The sequence below is a fragment of the Terrapene carolina genome, unplaced genomic scaffold (assembly GCF_002925995.2).
Source record: "Terrapene carolina triunguis isolate 2854851 unplaced genomic scaffold, T_m_triunguis-2.0 Scaffold67, whole genome shotgun sequence".
NCBI classification, from domain to species: domain Eukaryota; kingdom Metazoa; phylum Chordata; order Testudines; family Emydidae; genus Terrapene; species Terrapene triunguis.
In genome coordinates this window covers 32756597-32779539 of record NW_020664418.1, presented here as the reverse complement: position 1 = coordinate 32779539, position 22943 = coordinate 32756597, and the positions used below count along the sequence as shown (strand labels likewise).

The 22943-nt window shown below is 43.3% G+C and overlaps 1 protein-coding gene across 1 annotated transcript in view; it reads right to left on the bottom strand.

Annotated features, from left to right (window-relative positions):
- Positions 1-22943, bottom strand: part of GALK2 (galactokinase 2) — a 69403-nt gene that overhangs the window by 11652 nt on the left and 34808 nt on the right. Inside the window, exons 6-8 of the mRNA XM_024200492.2 lie at positions 17249-17347; positions 14083-14235; positions 6853-7063 (exon numbers count right to left, since the gene is read on the bottom strand). Of these exons, the coding sequence (XP_024056260.1) occupies positions 6853-7063; positions 14083-14235; positions 17249-17347 (463 nt within the window). The remainder of the gene's footprint in view (positions 1-6852; positions 7064-14082; positions 14236-17248; positions 17348-22943) is intronic.

The window sequence follows — 22943 nt, the reverse complement described above, 5'->3', positions numbered from 1 at the left end:
TGTAGATTTTTCTTTGGTACATAACTGCACTCAAAAACAAAACCAAGTCCACTCAGTCCTATTTCTTGTTCAGCCAATTGTTAAGACAAACAAGTTTGTTTACATTTACAGGGGATACTGCTGACTGCTTCTTATTTACAATGTCACCTGAAAGTGAGAACAGGCGTTCACATGGCACTTTTGTAGCTGGTGTTGCAAGGTATTTACATGCCAGATATGCTAAACATTCATATGGCCCTTCATGCTTCGGCCCTCATTCCAGAGGACATGCTTCCATGCTGATGATGCTCGTTAAAAAAATAATGCGTTAATTAAATTTGTGACTGAATTCCTTGGGGGAGAATTATATGTCTCCTGTTCTGTTTTACCCACATTCTGCCATATATTTCATGTTATAGCAGTCTCGGATGATGACCCAGCACATGTTCGTTTTAAGAACACTTTCACTGCAGATTTGACAAAATGCAAAGAAGGTACCAATGTGAGATTTCTCAGGATAAATACAGCACTCGGCACAAGGTTTAAGAATCAGAAGTGCCTTCCAAAATCTGAGAGGGATGAGGTGTGGAGAATGCTTTCAGATGTCTTAAAAGAGCAACACTCCGATGCGGAAACTACAGAACCCGAACCACCAAAAAAGAAAATCAACCTTCTGCTGGTGGCATCTGACTCTGATGATGAAAATGAACATGCATCAGTCCGCTCTGCTTTGGATCGTTATCGAGCAGAACCCGTCATCAGCATGGATGCATGTCTTCTGGAATGGTGGTTGAAGCATGAAGGGACATATGAATCTTTAGTGCATCTGGCACATAAATATCTTGTGATGCCGGCTACAAAAGTGCCATGTGAACGCCTGTTCTCACTTTCAGGTGACATTGTAAATAAGACGTGGGCAGCATTATCTCCTGCAAATTGTAACAAACTTGTTTGTCTGAGCAATTGGCTGAAGTAGGACTGAGTGGACTTGTAGGTTCTAAAGTTTTACGTTGTTTTATTTTTGAATGCAGTTATTTTTTGTACATAATTCTACATTTGTAAGTTCAACTTTCATTATAAAGAGATTGCACTACAGTACTAGGTCAATTGAAATATACTATTTCTTTTGTTTTTTACGGTGCACATATTTGTAATAAAAAATAAATATAAAGTGAGCACTGTAGACTTTGTATTCTGTGTTGTAATTGAAATTAATATATTTGAAAATGTAGGAAACATCCAAAAATATTTAAATAAATAGTATTCTATTATTGTTTAACAGTGCAATTAATTGTGTGATTAATCGCGATTAATTTTTTTAATCACTTGACAGCCCTAGTAACTACTCATCAATGTGAGTAAATTGTTCACAGTCTGGTCCTCTGAAAACAGAGCAATTGCATGAACCTTTCCTGAACACAACCCTACCCTCAGTCAAGACACATTTTAGAGATTATGGCACCTACTGGTTTAATAGTGGCATTTTTTACTGCAGAAATGCCTGCCCTCTAAAAGTGCTTTTTGTTGCTAAAGTAGACTGACCACTCCATTATTACTCTGTTCTAGTCTTCCTTATAAGCTACACATGCACTCTGCTACTCCGCTCTACTGGCACATGCTCTTTGTGACAAAACTGAGGCTACAGCCTGCTAAAGAGAGCATATGTGGCAGTATGTTTAAAAGTCCACTTCCAAATATGCCTTTCTGTGCCAAAACAAAAAACAAAAAAAGTTACAGTGAGTTCTTGCACTGAGCTCACCACTCTTCTGGACTACTTCGCAGTGTGAGTGAAAGACTATACAACCCCACTCATTCACATTGCATTGTGGTTTGAGGGTTATTTTTTCAGTAGCAATATTTTTCCCGAATTTAACGTTAGTTTTCTGAGTGGGGGTTAACTAGCCAAACCCACAGACTAAACGGATGCTTTTAGCTCCCATGGTGATTCTGTTCCCAGGTTTAAATGTCAAAATTAGATTACTGTTTTATATGTAAAAAGGAAAAATTGGTTTAAGACTATCCCATTTAAAAGAGAAAAACATTTTATGGCAAAAAGGAGACATTATTTTATAGAAGTTTATCCTGCTGTGGTGGGATTTATAAATACACAACCTTCCCACCACCCCACTGCAGCCTAAATACTTTCTGAAGCAATCAAATCCAAGCTGAAACTACTGCACTTTAGAAAGTGAATAATTAATGATAAATACTATTGGTTCTAGAGAGGGTCCCAAGGCACAAAGTGTAGGTCCAGATCCGACCTTCTCCTAACTTTGGAGGTTTCAGCCCCAGGATTTTGATTTTGCCCAGACAGCAGCAGTGGAGGGTGAGGAGATTCAAAGGTGGCTCTAAGAAATTTCTATACCCCTCTAATCCTGAGGGAAGTGGGGTGATGTGGCGTAGACACCCAGATTCCCCAGTGTGGGAGGAATCCTGTTACCTGGACAAGATGGCTTTTCAGGGTCTTTGTGGTGCCAAACAGTGCAAAGAGGCTGGAACAGAAGCCAGGATCTGGCTCATCAGCTACCTACAAAGTTTGGATATGGAGCTTAGTTGTATTATGATCCCTGGTTTTGGTTTGGTCCCACCTCTGATTTGCCCACTAGTTAAGGAAAGTGTGCTGTAGGGCTCAAAAAATTCAACTTCTAACAGGTTTATGTACATCATTGCAAATTCAACTGCAACTAGTCTATTAAACAGTCTTGTTAAACAGTGCAGAGAGGGGTCATGCAATTGGTTAAGAAGCCTCACTAAAAGGACAAGGAGCGGTCAAATTGGAAAGAATGGGAATTTTTAATATTACTAGAAGGGAAAGAAAGAGGTGGATCTGACTGAAATGTATGTGATAATAGACAGTACTGTAAAGTGAGAAGTGTGTGCGCATTATTCCTTTCTGATTGGCTAAAAGAAAATAGCTCAGCTGGAATCTGCAGCGTCCCTCTTCTGTATTAAGAACAGGAGTACTTGTGGCACCTTAGAGACTAACAAATTTATTTGAGCATAAGCTTTCGTGGGCTACAGCCCACTTCTTCGGATGCTCAAATAAATTTGTTAGTCTCTAAGGTGCCACAAGTACTCCTGTTCTTTTTGCGGATACAGACTAACACGGCTGCTACTCTGAAACCTCTTCTGTATTGTTATCCCTGGCTTCATCCAGAGTGATGAAGACGTGGGTGAAGCTTTGAGCCACAAATCCAACATTTTATTTCTCCTCTCCTAACCGATAAGCATCTGTGGGGAGGGGTGCTGAGACTAATTAATATCTGTAAAAAACTTTCAGGTTCTTACACTGGATGCAGTATAAGCACAGAGCATTACTAATAAACAGCACTAGTCTTTGAGAGATCAGGGCCGGCTCCAGGCACCAGCTTACCAAGCAGGTGCTTGGGGCGGCCACTTCGGACAGGGGCGGCACGTCCAGCTGTTCGGCGGCAATTCGGCGGACGGTCCCTCACTCCTGCTCGGAGCGAAGGACCTCCCGCCGAATCGCCGCCGCAGATCACCATCGCGGCTTTTTTTGTTTGTTTGGCTGCTTGGGGCAGCCAAAACCCTGGAGCCGGCCCTGTGAGAGATGGCAGAAGTGGAAACTGCCTCAAATTTATGTTCAGCTATAAAGGAAAAACCAGAATCCAGCAAATCATTTAACTAAATTCTCGCCAACATTTTTGCTTTCGTTTGCTGTGTTTTTCACAGTATCATAATGACAAAGCCTGGGTTGTTTATCAGTATTTTCTTCTCTCATAGCAAGAGACCAGGCTCTGTCATTAGGATACAGTGTAAAATACAGCAAACAAAAGCAAAAATATTTTTTCTGAAGAGGCTGTAGCTTTCCAAAACCAACATAAAGTGTAATTTGTTTGGTGTATAACAACAAGAAACAGTTGATTTGATTTCTTCACTCTGTGTCTGTCTTATTTCTCTTTATATCTAATTTTACAGGAATCTGTTGTTTAGTTTTTATCTTGTACAACTGCAAACAGACTTCTGCACAACCCATTTTAATTGGTTTTATCAAACAAGATCATGGTCACGCAAATTTTAAGAGATTTTTTTCAGCGAACATCTGCAAACACTAGACAGAGCTATAGTATAACATTTCCTTGGACTTTCTTCTATTGCTTTTATGTCAAAATTTTTCATCCAGACTGTTTTTTTTTTAAGTCAAAATAACGATCTGTATAAACAATTCAACTCTACTGAGCCTTAAAAGTTAGCTTTTAAAACCAGAGCTATGCAATACAGTCATATCTGTGAGTGACTATTCTTATACTGTTTCATACGGGGGGAACAGGGGAGGGGATAGTACAGGAAACTGAGAACCCCAATGAGTTTCCATGAAGATGGAAGTGTGTGGGGTAGGAAAGGGGAGGAAGAAAAAAAAGGTTATTCATACCCTGCAATATCTAAGAGCACATAGTTCATGTAATACATGTGTTATAGATATACAGACACTCCCCACGTTACGCAAACCCGACTCGCACAAATCCGCACTTACGGAAAAAGTTCTGTAAGTTCCATAAGCTAGAAAGGTTGGGTTTTTTGGGGTTTTTTTTGCGTAATGGTTGAGTATACGTTCCCGACTTACACAAAATTCAAGTTACGCAAGGCGTTCCGGAACAGAACACTTGCGTAAATCAGGGAGCGTCCGTACACACTTCAGTATATTCTACATATAATGCACACAGGTATTGTACAACCTTTTATAGAGACGTAGGGCCAGATCTTGGTCTCTGATTCCATACTGGCATCTCTCCAGCATTGCAAAGGGGTAGACAGCTGTCCTGAGTAGCTAAGCATTCTGGGTAGCTTAGCATGTCAGGGGAATCCTGGGATGGCATAAAACTGGCATAGCTGGCTCTGCACCACCTGCTTCCACCTCTGTGTATGTGGGGTGTTCCAGGGCCAGCCAGGGTAATGAGGAGGTCTGGGGGGGGGGGCACTCTGTTCCCCCTCCCCCCCCACACACACACGGCAGAAAGATGCTGGGGAGGAGTGGAGAAAAGGAAGAAGTGAGTGAGCTGGTGGCAGGAAGGGAAGGGTTGAAATAGTCACAGGAGAGTGTTTCAGGCAGGCTTGGCTCTTGGCCCCACAGGATTGTGTGCGTTCTGTGACAGGCACATTGCGTTCTGTGCCTTTTTCTCACATCTTTTAAGAGGCATTCACCTACAATTTACCAGAAGGTACCCAAAGCTCCCTAGCCACAGGGGGACAACTCTGACCCCTAGAGACAGCAAGCAGGTGAGACAGAAATAGTTCTACTCAGCTTTATGCATCTGGGGCTTCCCATGCTAGAATAGTTCTGGGTCCCCCAGTGTCACTGCAGAGGTGCAAAGATGTGGCATCAGGGCCCTAGGTCGCTCTCTCATGTTTTGCAATGGCCCCAGATGCCACTTACTGAAAAAAAGAATATCCCGGAGAATAGTTTTTGGGAAGGATTGGCAATGATGCAATTAAGCTGTGGAGGCAGCAGAGGGACTGTGACCACACTCTGGAAATGACATAGCTTAGTCAGAAGTATAGGTTTCTTTAAATTTATAAACCAAGATTCTAATCTCAGTTGCACTGGTGTAAAAAACCTGGACCCTAGAGCTCAGAAAGCCACCGCAGATAGACTGGAATCATTTCTTATATCTTTTTGTTCTTAAAACATTTTTAGTAATTCCGTATTTACATTCAAGAAAATTGTTTGATTTCAACATACATACAGTCCACATTACAGAAATGGTCCCTTTGGGTCTGCACCGATAACTATATTGTCTAATAACAAGTAGAAATACACGGGAGAGATGGTAAGCAAATATATTTCATTACATTGATTTCTTCCATCAACAGTTACCTAAAGGGTGCGGGAGGGGACCAGAAGAAGAGGATTTAGACCACATGCTACCCAAGGCAAGTTTCCTGAAGCATGTGCAAGTTTTCATGGGTTTTGATGATATTTTGTTTCACTTGGAAATCTGAAATGTTGGCCCCCATCTATATAAGGGCTTGTATCCCTGGTGGGGTAATCTGCTCTACGGGGTGTGATTTCTAAACCGCACTAATGTGTTGCGCATTAACTGGTCTGTGTAGACCCTGCTGGTGCGCTTTAATGTAGTGCTATTTGAAACAGAACTAAGCTAAAGTGCACTAGGGAACCTTAAGGGTACGTCTATGCTGGGAGCGAGCCTCCCAGGCCCAGGAGCTGGGCTCAGGCTAGCAGGGTTCAAGCTAGCATGCTAAAAACAGCCGTATGGACGTTGCAGCTCGGGCTGGAGTTCGGGCTCTCAAGCCCACCTGACCTCCTAGACTTGAGAACCCAAGTTTCAGGCTGAGTTGCAATGGCCACACTATTTTTAGTCCAGGCACATGAATTAATTTGCAACACATTTGTGTGCTTTAGAAATTATCCCCCCATAATGGGGCAATATGCCCACGGTGGGGCATATTGCCCCACCGTGTAGACAAGCCCTTAATCTTTAATGTGAGCTAAGGAATGGTGTTTAAAATTGGTTTCAACAAGACTCCAGTGAAGTGATTGCTAATATGGTTTGGTTTTGATAGAGCTATGCTTTAAAAAAGTTCTGGAATGTAGATTCTTCCTAAGCCATGATTCTAAGATGGCTTGGCTCTGTCCACAACAGCCACTCCAAGTGTTTTACAAACTAGTTTTGCTGGAACTATGTTTAAATTCATTTCTCTATTTCAGTATAAAGATGGGAACAAATGGGGCTAATATCATAATAATACCAGTTCTTTCACCCTAGAAAACCTCCCACAGGATCTTGCTGAACTCTTTTGGCAAGATTTCCATGTCCTTTATTTATAAGCACATCGACATTTTACATAATACAAGCTTTTTAAAATGAAAAACACCATCTGATGTACACTCACCATCTTGCGTGTTTTGACTGAGGATCTGAGTGCGGAGCTCCTCAAGGCTAATTCCCAGGCATGTACAAATTTCCTCTCCGCTGTAAGGCTCAGGGTGAAATACCTCTTCGACAATGGTCAGCATTTCCTTCGGGCTAACTCCTAGCTTGGCCTGAACATCTTGGAGCTTCAGCATTTTTTTCCATTCTAGGCCTTTGGACTTTGAGAGAAGCTACAATGTGAAAAACAGACAATGCCACACATTGTAGTTTGAAATTGACATGAAATATTTCATAAAGAAAACAGATCTTAAAACTGATTTTTTTCAGCAAAAGCCGTCAAGCCATCTATCCTTACACAGCAACTAGCGAATATGTTTATACACAGATATAGTTACAGAACAGGAAGATTTCTGTCAATCACAGCCCAGAAAAATTAAGCATTTATTTTCTTAAAACACTAGCCTAAAGCTCTTATTGATATTACATATGTCCAGTCAAATCAATGATCCCTCCTTTTCCACATGGGCTACCCCCTCCAATTATTATTCACTCGATGAAGCCAATTTCAGGCATTTATTCATATACACCTCTACCCCAATATAACGTGACCCGATATAACACGAATTCGGATATAACGCGGTAAAGCAGCGGTCCGGGGGGCGGGGCTGTGCACTCCAGCGGATCAAAGCAAGTTCGATATAACACGGTTTCACCTATAACGCGGTAAGATTTTTTGGCTCCCAAGGACAGCGTTATATCGAGGTAGAGGTGTACATTCCCCAGTACAATAGCACTGGAAAATCCCAGAAAGACTTGCTATGTGATTTGTCTTTGATCTAATATTGACAGCTCAGCCTGATTGGTGGTATTTAATAAATCCAAGTATCAGAGGCTGTTATAATCTTAACTTTCTTAGAAGAGCCCTGGAGAGATGAATGACATGGTAAGGTTCGTGCTGGACCCTTAAATGCAAACTTGCTAGTGTATAGTATTTTTTACAATTACAACATTCTATTAACATTCATTTTACAAGGGAGCCTCAGTCTTACCAGTACAATGAAGATTTTTCTTGAGGCATTCAAACAGGAGTTTGTCATATTAAACCGAGAATGTGTTCTGCTCTCAAGTGTGCTGATTGAGTGGGGCCAGGATTTTCTCCATCATGGTCCCTTTTTCTTTTCAATAAATATTGGTTTTAAGTTTGTTTGAAAGCATTAAGGCCTCAATTCAGCAAATCATCCCTTTACAGCAAAGCACTTCAGTGGAGTTAACTTTCAGGTTAGTGGGACTTAAGCACATGCTGAAAGTTAAGTATTTGCGTTGTGTAATTGAGGCCTATAGGAGAGCTGTGACTTTTCCAAGACCTGGTGGATACTTTTTTACACACAGATTTCTGCAGTCAGTTATAGCAAGCTACTGGTTGTTTGCACCATGTGTGAGCTGCTGCCCAGTTACTTGCTGCAGCTTCTCACTGTCCTGCTTCTCCTCAAGCATTATTCTATTCAGGCCTTTTCAGTTTTTGCTTTATTGCAGTATACAACAATTAACTACTTTTGGTGCCCTCTAGTGCCTTTCCAAGGTTGATGTGGCGCATTCTAGAGCAGGAAAACAGGCCACATGAAATCCTAACCACATGACTCTGCAGCCATTTAAAATACAGACAAGTATGTTCACAGCCACAGAAAGGACCAGCATTGTCTAGTGGCTAAAGCAGGGGACTGAGAGTAAGGAAGTGTCCTGGCTCTGGCACTGTTTCTGAGATGCTGGAGAAGTCACCTATGGCCTGGTTTCAAAGATGCTGAGTACCCAGAGCTCCACAACATTAATCTGCATGTATCTCAGTTTCCTCACCTATAAAATGGGGGTGTTATGGGGTATACAAAGCCTGCACTAGACAGGAAGGGGTTAAGGAGCACCAATGGACTCAGGCAGCCTCACCCCATCACACCTGTGAAGTATGGTGGACTTGGAGGAGGAGCTTCAGAAGGCAGAAGCCCAGCTCACAGGGCTCTAGCCTTGGGAGGTAGACAGACCTCTCATCTCAGCTCCCAGAGAGGAGCAAGCAGTGAGCCCAGCTGCCTTAGCTTTCCTATGAGTGTGGAGCAGTAGTACAGTTGGCTGGAGGGCCCTTATGGACAGGGGGGTGGGTACTGCTCTTTATTTCCATTAGTTTAGTTTTCTTTCCTTTGTCATGTTGGGAGCTGTCCCCAGGGTAGTCCCTGCTGACCATGTGAGCCCCCTGAGGAGAAGGTGGACTGATGTAGGAGGTAGCTTAGGAGAGAAGCAAGAGGCCTGACAAAGCAAAACCCAGGGTAGAGGGAAGGCCTGGGCTCTCCTACAGTCTCACCGAGGAGGCTAGCATAAGGAGACCCTAGGCAGAAGGGCTGGAAGGACTAGTAGCCTGACCCTGGCCTGATGATCTAATGCGAAGTTGTGGTAACTGCTGAGTTACCCTCTGGTTTACTGGTGTAAATGGATGAGGCTAAACATGATCCAGCTGGAAGTCCAAGTCACAAGATGAATGTCTGGTAAGCGGAGATATGGAGAGAAAAATCCTACAATGCTACATCCAGCCAGAAGGCAGGGCGCCAGCTGGTGAGTCACTGTCGCAGTGGGTAATGTTTCCTTCACATATTTAACTTTTAACTTTAATCTTTCATATCTTTAATAGTTGTCTGTAAAAGTGATTTGAAATCTTCAGCTTAAAGGTACTGAAGAAATGTATATTATATTACACTAATGATCAGCATCTTGTAGCCCTCATTACTTGAAATTAAACAGGTGTAATCACTTAGAAAAACCAACACAATGCTTTCTATTATCTGAATAAATAATACACTGTATTATTAGTAATTTATGCCACTGGTGCATTACCACATCCTTCCCAATTCCTTGAAGAGAGAGGCTGCATTTGAAATGAGCTTGCTATTTAGATACTCTACAGACTAAACACACTGAACAGAAACCGATCACTGCAAAACATTTAGCAGCTGGTATTTTTGTGATCATTCTAAACTTAGGACAACAAAGTTTTTGACCATTTTTTAAGAAAAAAATCCCACCCCATTAACTCAAAATACAACCGACACCAGACCCAGAAAAGAAATAGGGAAAAATCCATCTATTGAATTTACAAGAATACTGACCCAAGAGTTCAGTGTTTCCTGACAGTTATTGATCAGATGGAGTAAGGTCCTGAGGCATCCTCAAGCCACTTCTTAACTGCCAGGATACACCCTGTTACAGTCTCACTGGAACACTTTAAATGTATGGCCATCTGTCGTATTCGATGATGACATCAAAACATCTTGTGTGTGTTTTTCCTGTAGCTGTATGATCCAATCTGTAAGGAGCGAGGTCACAAACACATGTCCTACAGAAATGTGTAGGCACCCACTGAAGACCTAGCATGATGTTTGGCCCTTTTTTTTGAATCACTTTTTCACATCTGTTTTTTTTCTCAAAGTGTTTGCAACATTTATTGATAGTTGTTCTACATTCGGATCTGTCCTTGGCTCTGTCTTCAAAGTGATCGATATTTATGCCGCATGAGTTGAGATTCTGCTTAAGGGTGTCTTTGAAGTGTCTACATTGGCTGCTCTTCCTGCTCTTTCCAAGTTTCATGTAAGGATGAAAGGACTCTTTTTCAGGAGTCTATCACCACCCATTCCAATAACATGACCTATCCATTTCTAAGCTTACACTATAAGTAAATGTGAAAAGAAAGTATATCCCAGTCAATGATGGGACAAATATAAACAATGATTCATAGTGAATATTGGTATACTTAGCCTTACATAACAATAATACTATCCTAGTACTTCGCAGTCCTATAGTGCCATCTGAGGGTCTTTCAGTACTTCACAAACATTAACTGATTAAACTTTACAGCACCCATTAAGGTAGATAGGTAAGCAGGCATTATTAATACCATTTTACAGATAAATAGAGTAACCTGAAGTATAGTACAAAGGAGTAGAGGCCTAAATTTTTGCTAACATTGAGTATCCATCCTGTGACATCTATGGTGTAACTTTCAGAGGCAGGGGCACCTCCAGGCATTCTGGACCAAAGTTTCTTCTCCAATAAAACTCCTGCCCAGAATAAGGAAACACAACAGAGTCACCCACAGAGAGTGGTTCCCAAGCATAGCAGCTGCTGAGCCCAGCAGCTGCTGAGCCCAGCACAGAAGATCCCAGGCATCACCACAAAGCCCGGTGAAGTCATCCCTGCTGCAGTTGCTGGCCCCACCAAGTCTGCGCCACATTCAGCCCCTGTTTTCCAGTCTGGCCCATATAGGTGCAGTGTCATTTCCCATTCCTGTGCTTCCCTGTAGAGGAAGGAGCAAGCAATGTTGCTCTGCCCCTGCCAATGGTACGCAATGGTCATATGGCTGTGAGGCCATTGTTCAGAGGTGTTTAGCAACCATTGACTTCAGTTGGAGTTGTGACTATGCTCAGCTCCTCTAAAAGTCAGGCCCTAGCTGTCCCAAACAGGGCACAAATTACTGGATTACTAGGCCTAACGCTAGAAGTCTGAAAATCTCTCCCATTTTTCAAGAATGTCTGAAACAGAAATTCAGTATCTAGCAGATTGGGGTATTTTTATGATAAAGTTCAACAGTTCAATTAAATATGGTTCTGTCATCTTCTATTTGTTGGAAGTAGATGTTTGACCTCCATTGTACACAAAAGAATAAGAGTCAAATGATGCCCTAGCCAAACATAACCTATTGCAGGGCACCATGAGAATGGATTAAATAGTCTCTGGGTTGAAGACTATGGTTAACAACTTTGCTCCTCTGGCACAACGGAACTCCCTACAATAATGGTAAAGATAATCTGTGCAGGAGATAACTTTCTCATGGGCTGGCCCAAAAATTTGTGGAATGAACTCCCACAAAAACTAAGGACCATCACAAACCTCACCCACCATCTGCTCTAAATACAAGATGCATTTCTTTGGCCTTGCCTTCTCCCACAATCATAGCTCTGTGGAGAAAGAAGAAGGAAAGACAGCATGTACACCTCTACCCCGATATAACACGAATCCGCATAGAACGCTGTAAAGCAGTGCTCCGGGGGGAGGCGGGGCTGCGCACTCCGGTGGATTAAAGCAAGTTCGATATAACGCGGTCTCACCTATAATGCGGTCAGATGTTTTGGCTCCCAAGGACAGCGTTATATTGAAGTAGAGGTGTATTGAGAGAGGTAGTCAAGGATTCATTATATCCTACGCCAACCAAAGCAATTAGGAATATGTTATGCTGGTATTTCTACCCATGTGTAAATGTCTGCAAAGGGAAGAGAAAGAAAATGAGATTAGAGCTACAGGCACGAAGGACAAATACTACCATCAAGACATCCATCAATAAGAATGACCTAAAAAGCTGTGTTGTGAGGCCTAAGATGCCGTTTCATACATCTGTTAGCTTATTAGTTCTGCTGTGTTAATATTACCTAAAAGACAACCCTCCTTCCCCTCATCTGCCCACCTTCACCCCTCTATGACCTGTTCCTAAAGGAAACAGGTTTTTTCTGTCTCAACAAATTTTTTATTGTGCATGCAACTATCCATCTGGGCAACATGTGCTTAAAAGTGGGCAGATGTGAATTGTTTCCTTAAAATTGCACAGCTGTGAAAGGTACTTTTTCAGGGATTGTGTCATCTCTAACAGGTGGTGTAACATCCATCTTTCCCTCCTTTCCTCTGCAGTTTGCAACACAGAGCAACTAATCAAAGTAATTTTAAAAGCTGGTGCAATTCACCTACCATGCTTTATGAAACAACCCTTAAGAAGGTCTTACAAATGGTCTATTAAAATCGGGGATATGAAGATTCCTGGACTCTTATTTGAATTAGCTTCCAAAAGAAACTAGGACTCCCCAAGTTAGTTGAGTTGTTTAATTACCCCAAGGGTAAGGTTTGTCATTCCTGCCAGAATCCATTCACAGAGAGGTCCTAACCCTGATTGCACTGAAGTCAATGAGAATCAATGGCAAAAGAAACTGGCCATGATCACTGGCATTATCACGTATCTTTTAAATAAACACACGACATGGTACTTTCCAAGCTACAACCTTAGTATGGTTCCAACTATCGGCCCATACAGGATGCTTAAAAAGTTTCACTGAGCAGTAGATTCTCTTTTGGAAAGTTACACCAACAGCCATAATAAGGTATGTGTTCATTCAGGTTCAGTGGGCTCCTTTCCTCTTACAGCATGCAGAGGGATGAGTATGAGGTTTTATATCCCTTCCAAACCTCTTTTTCAGCATTAATTGTTACAACTCTGGCTATTCTTCTTATCCCTACAAATGTCCCATCCCCTCTTTGAATCCCCCTTAGTTGTTGGCTTCAACAACATTCAGTGGCAATAAGTTCCACAGTGTAATTATGTAAACTCTCAGCTGAGTTCTCTGATCCAAATTTTACTCACTTACAGCAATATACATTGGGAGCATGTCCTTTGAATCAACCGGGCTACTTCACACTTATGCCAGTGTAACTGAGAAAAGAATAGTCCCCTTTATTTCTATAACCGACTGAATCCAAACCTCAAATCTGAATATTCCCAAACACTGGGGCTTTTTCAATCCAGATCCAAATTTAAACTTTCCCAAGACTTGGAGTGCTCAGATTCAACTTGTCTTAGAGACAGGTTCAAGCTGTGAATTGGCATCCCAGTCCACATCCAACTCCGCAGTTTTGGTTCAGGCCCATCTCTATGCTCAATACAAGTATCTGTTTCTAATCAACACTTCCAATACCATTTGAATGTTTCTACATTATATCCTTGATTATTGCTTTCTGCTTCTACCAGGAAATACACATCTATTACTGTCCATACAGAACTACCATGGGAATACATTTGTTTTTCTCCACTGCCTTTTCATTATCGGGGTTTAATTAGAAGCCCTCTACTCGCATTAACTGAGAATATTTTTGCTGAAAAGGAATTAATTTGTTCTCTCCATACATGCCTAATAACCAATAAACTCAGTAGTGCTAAACCACAGACCCTACAACAAACAATAAGGGTCTGATCCCAGATGCCTCACACTTCCATTGAACTCCGTGGGAGTTTGCCATGCAACAGGGTAGAGGGGTCTGGCCCTAAGAAGATAAAAATGTCAGTTAAAGCAGCACCTGACCTGGTGTTAAAGTAAAGCTGTGACTGGTCAGGGGTGGAGGAAAGCACATACTTGGATGAAGGTTTCATTAGAGTTTGACAAAAGCCATACAGTACCTTTGTAGCCAGACGACACTCCATCACCCTAATATTGTAATGAGAAGTTGCTGCTTTATTCATTTCGACACAACTGTTAGCAATAACAAAAGCTGCTCCACTTGGAAGTCTCACATCAGTTTCCCTCAGAGGACTGAACTCTATCAGCTTGGCCTATTAAAAGAAAAATGAATGGTCAGTTTTAATTTACTAGCAACCAGCAATGGAGTTAGCTCAATAAATCAAATGCATTTACCTTTGCAAACTTTTTTTTCCTCTCAAGAACCCACAGATGGTTAATCAAGGAAATTGACATGAAACAGTGAGAAAAGCTATTTAGCCCCAATGGTCAAGTTACAAGAAAACCTGAAGCCTCTTCCTGGGAGCTGGAATTTATGGCTTCTCCGTTAAATGTCTTTGTGTTTTCAGAGTTTCACAGAACCTATTTGTAGGCAACACTTTTAAAAATAACTTCATTTTAAGAAGATGCCAGATGGCATATGGGAAACTGAAATCCAGCTGGGTTGGGAGTGGCAACACCAGAGCATGGGGGTAGTAAGAACTGAACCCTAAATGTGAGAGCTGGGCCCAAACAAAGCCTTATATCGGAACACCCCACTGCCACCATTCCAGGGGGTTCTAAGTCTTGAGCCAGGTCTAGCCCCAATAATTACAAAGTATATGTTTAATCAGTGGGCTACATTTCAGTAAAACATCCAGACTGCTCTACCTGAGGGAGCCTGCAGTGCAAATCAAATGGCTAGAAAAGTAGGCAGCCAGCTCATTTTGATACAGTACATTCAGGCTCCAATCCTACAGTGTGTTGTGTGGGAGAGAGCTTTTGTACCTGCAGGGCCCCCATCAGAATCAGCAATCTGCCCGTGTATTGCAGGATCAGGGTGATATTGTGCAAAATGACTCTCCTAAAAACTAGAAGGCTTCATACACTTTTTGTTGCTTCTGTAGACTGAGCTTGCTGCGCACACCAGGGGCTTCTTGCCTCCCTCCATTACAGCCCACAAGGTCCCCATGTGCCACCCTCCCATCCCCCTCTAGTTCAGGTACTTCCTGCAACACTCCACATCCCTCCTGCCAGGGGCGCTGTGTGTACCCCGTTCCTCTCTGCTCCCATACCAAGGTTCCCCAGTCTCCCCCTCATGCCTCTTGTTCTGTGGGTACCCCATTCCACCCTCCCACCATGGCAGGGGGTCTGTGTTCCCCCCCATCCCCATTTCCCTTGTGACTGTTTCTGTTTTAGCCTACCAGTGTTTCAAAATCCCTTTCTTACAGGATACAGGTGCTAGTGCTTACCGACTGGGGGTGGGGGCACTAATGACATAAAGACCACATGACTTGGGATCAGGGAGACAGTGTCACAGTCCAACTGTCACCAAAAGCAGTAGGGTTCTGCCCACTGATGCCTAGAACAGTCCCTGAAATTTTGGAACTGATTGGCTATGGGTTGAAAAGTTATTGCCTTACGGACAGACAAAGAGAAATGCCAGCGAGTAGGGTGTAGGGCCTTGCTTCATCCAGCCAATTATTGCCTCACTTTCCCCAGCAATAGAACTGGAATAAAATATTTCCCTGTCTCATAGGCCTGTGGTGAGGTATAATATGGGTACAGCATTTTGTGCCCTTTGGGTGAACTGGGCTATAAATCCCAGTAACTAACTCCTGCAGGCTGTGATGTCATGAAGAGATGAAATGCACACCTAGCGCTTACTTTTCACTGGGGTAGCTTGTGTACTGCATACTTTGTCAGGGATCTGCTCAGAGCAGACTGCAGCTCTATAGAGCAGGGACCTGTTACTGGTTTTGGCCCTCTTCATTTACTCCATGAACAGCTATGGTGCTAAACAACAGGTGGCCACATGCTAATCTGCTTCCAAGCCATGTATTTAGAGTCCCCATCATTGTCTTAACCCATTGGGGTTATGCATTATTTTGCAAATATCAAGGGAGAGACTTGCTTCCCTTTAAATGCTCTTTCACTCTGCGTACATACCCCTTACGGTGCTCACCACTTTCTGAGTAAGAAAACCCTTACCACTTTTGAATCATATAAAACATTTCCACTTAGACAAAGCCGAGGTGACTGTATGTCAAGAAAATGTGTAACGTCTTTCAGCACTGGTGCAGCTGCACAGGTGCTACCAAAAGTATAAGCTGTTGGGTAGATTGGACGTAGGCCCAGAAAAGTGGCAATGTTTGGGCGTTCAGAATGCACTCATGGTGGATTTGAGACTATCCAATGTATTCAAAGGATGAGCACATTTTGCATATAAGAGAAAATGCCATGATATGGAGCTAAGCCCCTATTACATGCTGTGGAGAGAGAAAGTCACCAAGTAAAATGGTAAGCATTTTACAACGGATGGCCAATGTAAAGGTTTCTCATGAATGGCTGCATTCATTTCAATAAACATATTTTTGTGAGTTTTAGGTTTGACCGCCCAAAGCCCCACAAACCTTTTTAGATAGTAGGCAGATCCTACTGTAAACGGTATTTTTGCAGCACTTGTGTATAGCTCAGCAGGTCGTGTATAGCAGTGCCCATTCATCGGTTTCTCATGCTTAAGAAAGATACCTTCAACACCTTAATCAAACACTAGCATTTTATGAAAACAAAGTCTGAAAAATTTGTGTAATTCCCCATTGTAGTTATGAGTAGGGATTTGGAGCAATCAAATTTTTGAATTGCTCCGCTCCAGCTCCGGGCATAAAACCTACTGGTCCGCGCTCCAGCTCCAGGCTGCACTCCAAAGCCCTGGTTCTGAGCAAATCTGGTAGCCTTACTAGAACGGGTCTGTCACTAGAAGTTCCAATAAAGAATTCTTGTGATAACTAGGGGATACCAGCCATTTAGACCTCATAATGTAGAAATTACTCCAGGTTCAGTGGTGCATCAGCTGACCAACATGGAGTCTATTACTCCTCTTTCATATCTCTTCCTCTCCCATGTAGCCTTTCTAGTCTCTTTTCATCTCTCACTCTCATCTTCTTAGTCCTACAAGCCTCTCGTGTTCTGAATGGTGGTATTTCTTATACAGTGAGACTCATATATACTCACATCTTCGTTGTGCATAATCCATGCCTGTACTGTTTTGCCCAGCTATTGGTTTCCTGTATCTTTAATACGTACAGTTGTAATGTGTTGTTAGTTTACACTAAAAGAGCCACGTACAGTTCCTTCTTCTGCAAGGAATGATATGGACTGGTCCATGCCTCCTCCCTCCGTGCCAATGTACCGTTCGCTCTTGGTGCAAATTTCTGCAAGTTCCACCTAAGGAAACATTGGAAGTAAAGCTTGAGTCAAGATAAAGGATGCAGCACATACATTGCTTACATTGACAGACTGCAGAGGACAGTGAGATACCTCTGAGATCACCCTTCCCCACACATTCCTTACCAATAGACTAAGCTTTGGATGCCATGCAAGTCTGACCCATTCTCACTGTAAGATGGTATCACCATATAGTCTTTCTCCCTTTGCTCTGAACCATACCAGGATCTCCCTGACTCCACTATAGCCACTGGCACTGGACGCTTATCAGAGTCTCCATTCTAGCACCACTCCTCCTTCCATTCCCTCCCCCCACCCCCACCCATTTCCGCACCTGTGTCTGAAATTGTGCTTCAATACTGACTGAGTACAAAGTATGCTCCCTGGTAACTTATGTAGTCCAGAACATTCACCTTACTGCTTGTAATGTGTCGGTTTCATAACTAGAAGTTACCGATTGAAGCTGAACTCGAGATTTATGAGTTTCCCCAGTTAGGGACCTGATCCTCCAGTGCTCACATAGGCAAAACTCCAAATAATATCAATGGGACTTTAGCCTTAGTAAAGAATGCATGATCAGGTCCCTACAATAAATCATCTAGGGTCTGGCTCTGACATTCTTACACTGAAGCTAGGTCTACACTATCGGGGGGGGGTCGACCTAAGATACGCAACTTCAGCTACACGAATAGCGTAGCTGAAGTTGTGTATTTTAGGTTGACTTACCTTGCTGTGAGGACGGCGGCGAGTCGACCGCAGCTACGCCGCCGTCGACTCCGCTTCCGCCTCTTGCCACGGTGGATTTCCGGAGTCGACGGCAGAGCCATCGGGGATCGATTTTATTGCGTCTTCACTAGACGCGATAAGTTGATCCCCAATAGATCGATTGCTACCCCCCAATCAGGCGGGTAGTGAAGACGTGCCCTGAGACTGCCTTATTTGGCAAGTAGCACCACTGCCCATCTCAGAGGCACGGTTCCTTCTGGGCGCTGTCCTATGCGCAGCGCATGTGGCAATGCCACAATCTAGTCCTTAGAGATGTATGATAAACTCATTTTACAAACCAAAAACGAACAAATGGTTAAAGGGCCAAATTCTGCCCTTGGATGTGTGTGTGGCTCCCACTGAAGTCAATGGGAGCATTGTGACAGACCCAGACCAGTGGGGTACAGGAGTCTGGTAGAGGGCAAATATACTGGTCACTGGATGAGTAGTTTTCTGTTCCCTGAGTGACCAGAGCAGGGGCTGCACTAGAATAATCAGGAACCTGCTAGAACCAGTTAAGGCAGGCAGGCTAATTAGGACACCTGGAGCCAATTAAGAAGCTGCTGCTAGAATCAATTAAGGCAGGCTAATCAGGGCACCTGGGTTTTAAAAGGAGCTCACTTCAGTTTGTGGTGCGAGTGTGAGGAGCTGGGAGCAAGAGGCACAAGGAGCTGAGAGGGTGTTCTGCTCGAGGACTGAAAAGCATAAGCGTTATCAGACACCAGGAGGAAGGTCCTGTGGTGAGAATAAGGAAGGTGGTTGGAGGAGGCCATGGGGAAGTAGCCCAGGGAGTTGTAGTCATGCAGCTGTTACAGGAGGCACTATAGACAGCTGCAGTCCACAGGGCCCTGGGCTGGAACCCGGAGTAGAGGGCGGGCCTGGGTTCCCCCCAAACCTCCCAATTGACCTGGACTGTGGGTTCTTCCAGAGGGGAAGGTCTCTGGGCTGTTCCCCAACCCACATGGTGAATCTCTGAGGCAAGAAAATCCACCAATAAGCGCAGGACCCACCAAGATAGAGGAGGAACTTTGTCACAGCATCCAATCCCAGATATCGGCCCCGTGGATTTTGGTCAGCTGTGTGTAGTAGTTCCATGACTGTTCAGGAGCCTGTTAATGTTCTCAGCTGTTAAGTTCTTAAAGTAAGTAAATAAATAAATATGGGACTCAGGCCTTCCCAGTGCCAGTCTGTCAGTGGCTCCTCTCCATTCCCTAGGGAACATGCGGTCCACTCTCTGACATGACACCCTAATCTAGAATTTCTATAACCTGTAAACACCAGAGTGTTTGTGTGAGGCTTCTTCAATGTCTTAGGGTGTTTTGACACCTGCAGATGAAATGGTACTTTAGAAGGGGAGAGTATTCATGTTATCACTGCTGTAAAAGACACTTCACAGCAAAGACATTAAAGCCAGCTCCTGAGGAGCCTCGGGGAATGTTCTAAGAACATTTTATAACAACGGGGAAAGCATGTGTGGCCGTGCGCTATCACATGCCCATACCAGCTCATTCCATCAAGCACAGGGTAGTCGGCATCATACGCACAACAGGGAAGAAAGGAAAAGAAAAAAGATTGTAGCAAAGACGCAGCATGATCTTCAAACTAGGAGCAAAGTCAGATTCAGAGCCCCCAGCAGGGACCTGAAACAAGATAACCCCCAGAGTAGGGACATTAACCAGCTGTACCACACAACTGTAAAAGGTAGCAGATAAAGGCAGTAAATCACCACACGTTGAGGGAGGTATGTGTGCCTGCCTGCTCATTCACTCAATTTACATAAAGCCACTGGAAACAGACAAAGCTGTAAAGTGTGTGCTCAGAGCTATGCAATCAGACTGAGTGGCTTGCAAATGCACTAAAGGTTGATTTACTTGGCCCACAGTGCTACTTATGTAGAACGCTCAATAAACTTCAGGTTGATAAGGAGCTGTCAAAAAACCATTACCAAACTACTCTAAAACTGAGCAGATAGGAGCCCTTTGAGGCAAACATCAAGGAGAGTTCAGATTGTCCTCAGAGCACCATATTGGTGCCACAGTGTAAACAGACCCACTTACGCCAATCTAAAGACAAAGGGGTCTGCTTTCCTATGGATGCACAGGATCTTATAGGGGTAATTGATCACTAATGGGAATCAGACAGCTAAATCCCCTGCACAGCAAATAGAAAATGGCCAGGCCACAAGCAAAGTTCTAACTGTTGTCCCTTCATACATTTGAAAGATGAACAACAAATAGGGATTGTGCCTCCTTTGTAGGGTGACCAGATGTCTCGATTTTATAGGGACAGTCCCGATTTTTGGGTCTTTTTCTTATATAGGCTCCTATTACCCCCCAGCCCCCGTCCTGATTTTTCACACTTGCTGTCTGGTCACCTTACTCCTTTGCTTCTTGATGAAGTATAAAAAAAAAAAACGCCACCCAAACAGAAGTGTTCCTTGTTGCTTAATTATTATTTTTTTTAACCTTAAATGTATCAGGAATGTCAAGCCTTAACCAAAGTCCATGTTCTGCCACTCCCCACCAAAAATAAGAAATAATTTGTGAATGAAACCTTATCATGTAACAGTCCACCCAACATTAACAATGCCCCTTTTCCTCTTAAAATAACCAATGAAGTATTTGCATAGTAAAAAAGACACACCCACACCGGCATACGCATGCACGCACGCACACACACAATGCAGCTTGTAGGTGCTCACTCTTCTCTGCAGCTGGAACAGTGTATATCCTCAAACACCCAGGTGCTCCCCATCACCAGGGTGGGCCACACCGCTATCCTGCTCCCTCCCTCCTCCGCTCCCAAGGCAGTGATACGTCCTCACTTCTTTTTGTAGCTACTTGTAAGGAATACTGGACTGGGGTCCAAGCAATGCAGTGGAAATTTCTCCACAGTTTAGATGCACACAACCATCCCATCTGAACATTTGATGTATGTGTAAGATCTGCTTGTGCCCTGAAATATCCAGGTTCGGATTTGCGCACACATGTTTCTAATAATGTAGCCTAAAATGCAGCTCTTGAGGTGCTCGTGCTGTATATTTTGCTCTCAGGCATGGAAGCCAGAGAAATGATTGTGTTTCGTTTGCAGATTTTGGGAGGAAGCATAGCAAAACGCAGACTAGGCAATTCTCCCTTTGCTTTGTCTGGATACAAGTCATATCGCCCTCTGCACAGATCCTCTACCAGTCAACTTTGTGAGCCTAAGGTTGTTTACACTTTAAAAAGGGGGGGGGGAGGGGAAGCGTACAGCTGTGGAATGTTAACAATTAGCACACTGCCACCCCCGTCCCTTCATGCGTTCTAGTGATCCACGCCTCGCTAAGCATTGGTTCTTGCTTTGCCCCAGCCTGCCAGCTGTCCAGCTGCGTGTGCTGGGCATACAGCACTGCTGGAGCCTTGAGCAACTTTTTTCTTTTCTTTTTTAAACTCAGCAAGGAATGGCAGGACCACCAAGTAGGACCTGGCAGGGGTTGAAGAACCTTCTCCAAAAGACAGCCCAAGGCATCCCTGAAAGGTTTCTAATTTAAACCTGCTCATGCCTACACAGACTGGCCTTCTACTAGTAGTAGCAGAGGGATGGGACCGGAACGGGTGAAGAAGTCATTTGTGCAAAAAAGCAGTTTTTACTCACTACTGAAGCAACCAGCCAAATATTTGCTTTTTGGTAAAACAAAATTCAGGGAAATGTGACTGTAATCCTGGAAGCTGAAACAGAGATATGGAGACGCCGAGAGCCATGGCGTGCAGAGATTTTATATTTAGAAAAGAAGGATGGTCTTGTGACTAAATCAGTGAGCTTAGAGCCCAGGTCTCAAGTCTCCATCTCCAGCTCTATACATCTCTACCCCGATATAACGCATCCCAATATAATACAAATTTGGATATAATGCGGTAAAGCAATGCTCCGGGGGGGGGGAGAGGGGGTGCACTCTGGCGGATCAAAGCAAGTTCGATGTAACGCGGTTTCACCTATAACACAGTAAGATTTTTTGGCTCCTGAGGACAGCGTTATAGCAGGGTAGAGGTGTATTTGACTTCTTGTCTGATCCAGAGCGAGAACCCTACCTCACGTGTCAGAATGCATTACAATTTGCAAAATGCTTTGAGATCCTCAGATGGGAGATGCTATAGAAATGGAAATTCTTATTATTAAAAACAGGCAAGCTGAGGAAAATTAGGATCTCGGACATAAGAAGACTTCTAAAAACAACAGTTCTGCAGGGGGAAAAAAAGCCAGATGTGTGACTCACAGAAAATCTTCTTGCCCATGCATGAGGTCACAGTGCCATTTAGGTTTAGCCAGCCATTCCTGGCACCCTAGGTAGAAGCTGAGGGCCTAGGCAGCCACCTAGTTTGCCTATAGCTTGAGCAGCCACTGGCCCTTCCACTTCTCTCCCATGGGTTCATCACTTCTCAGTCAAACCACAATACATGAATGGTTCCCACACATTCAAGACCCACAACTGTTAGCACAGTTACCATCCCCCATATTATGTATCTAATACATGGCATTTTTGTCATACACTACATCTTCAAAGAACTTTACAAACATTAACTAATCAATTCTTACAGCACCCCTGTAAGGCAGGAATTATTCCCAATTTATAGACAAGGAAACTGAGGCAAAGATGTTTGTGACTTGTCACATAAATCAGTCCCAGAAGTGGAACTAGAACTTTAACATTTGTGATTCCCTCCCACCACTGTGCTCCTTCTTCTCAGCAATGCTGTCTCAACTAACTGTTTCTGGAGCAGGTTTAAAGCTTTTCAGACATAATGGTAATATATGTAACACAAAAAGACAGAAAAATACTAACATCAATGCACAA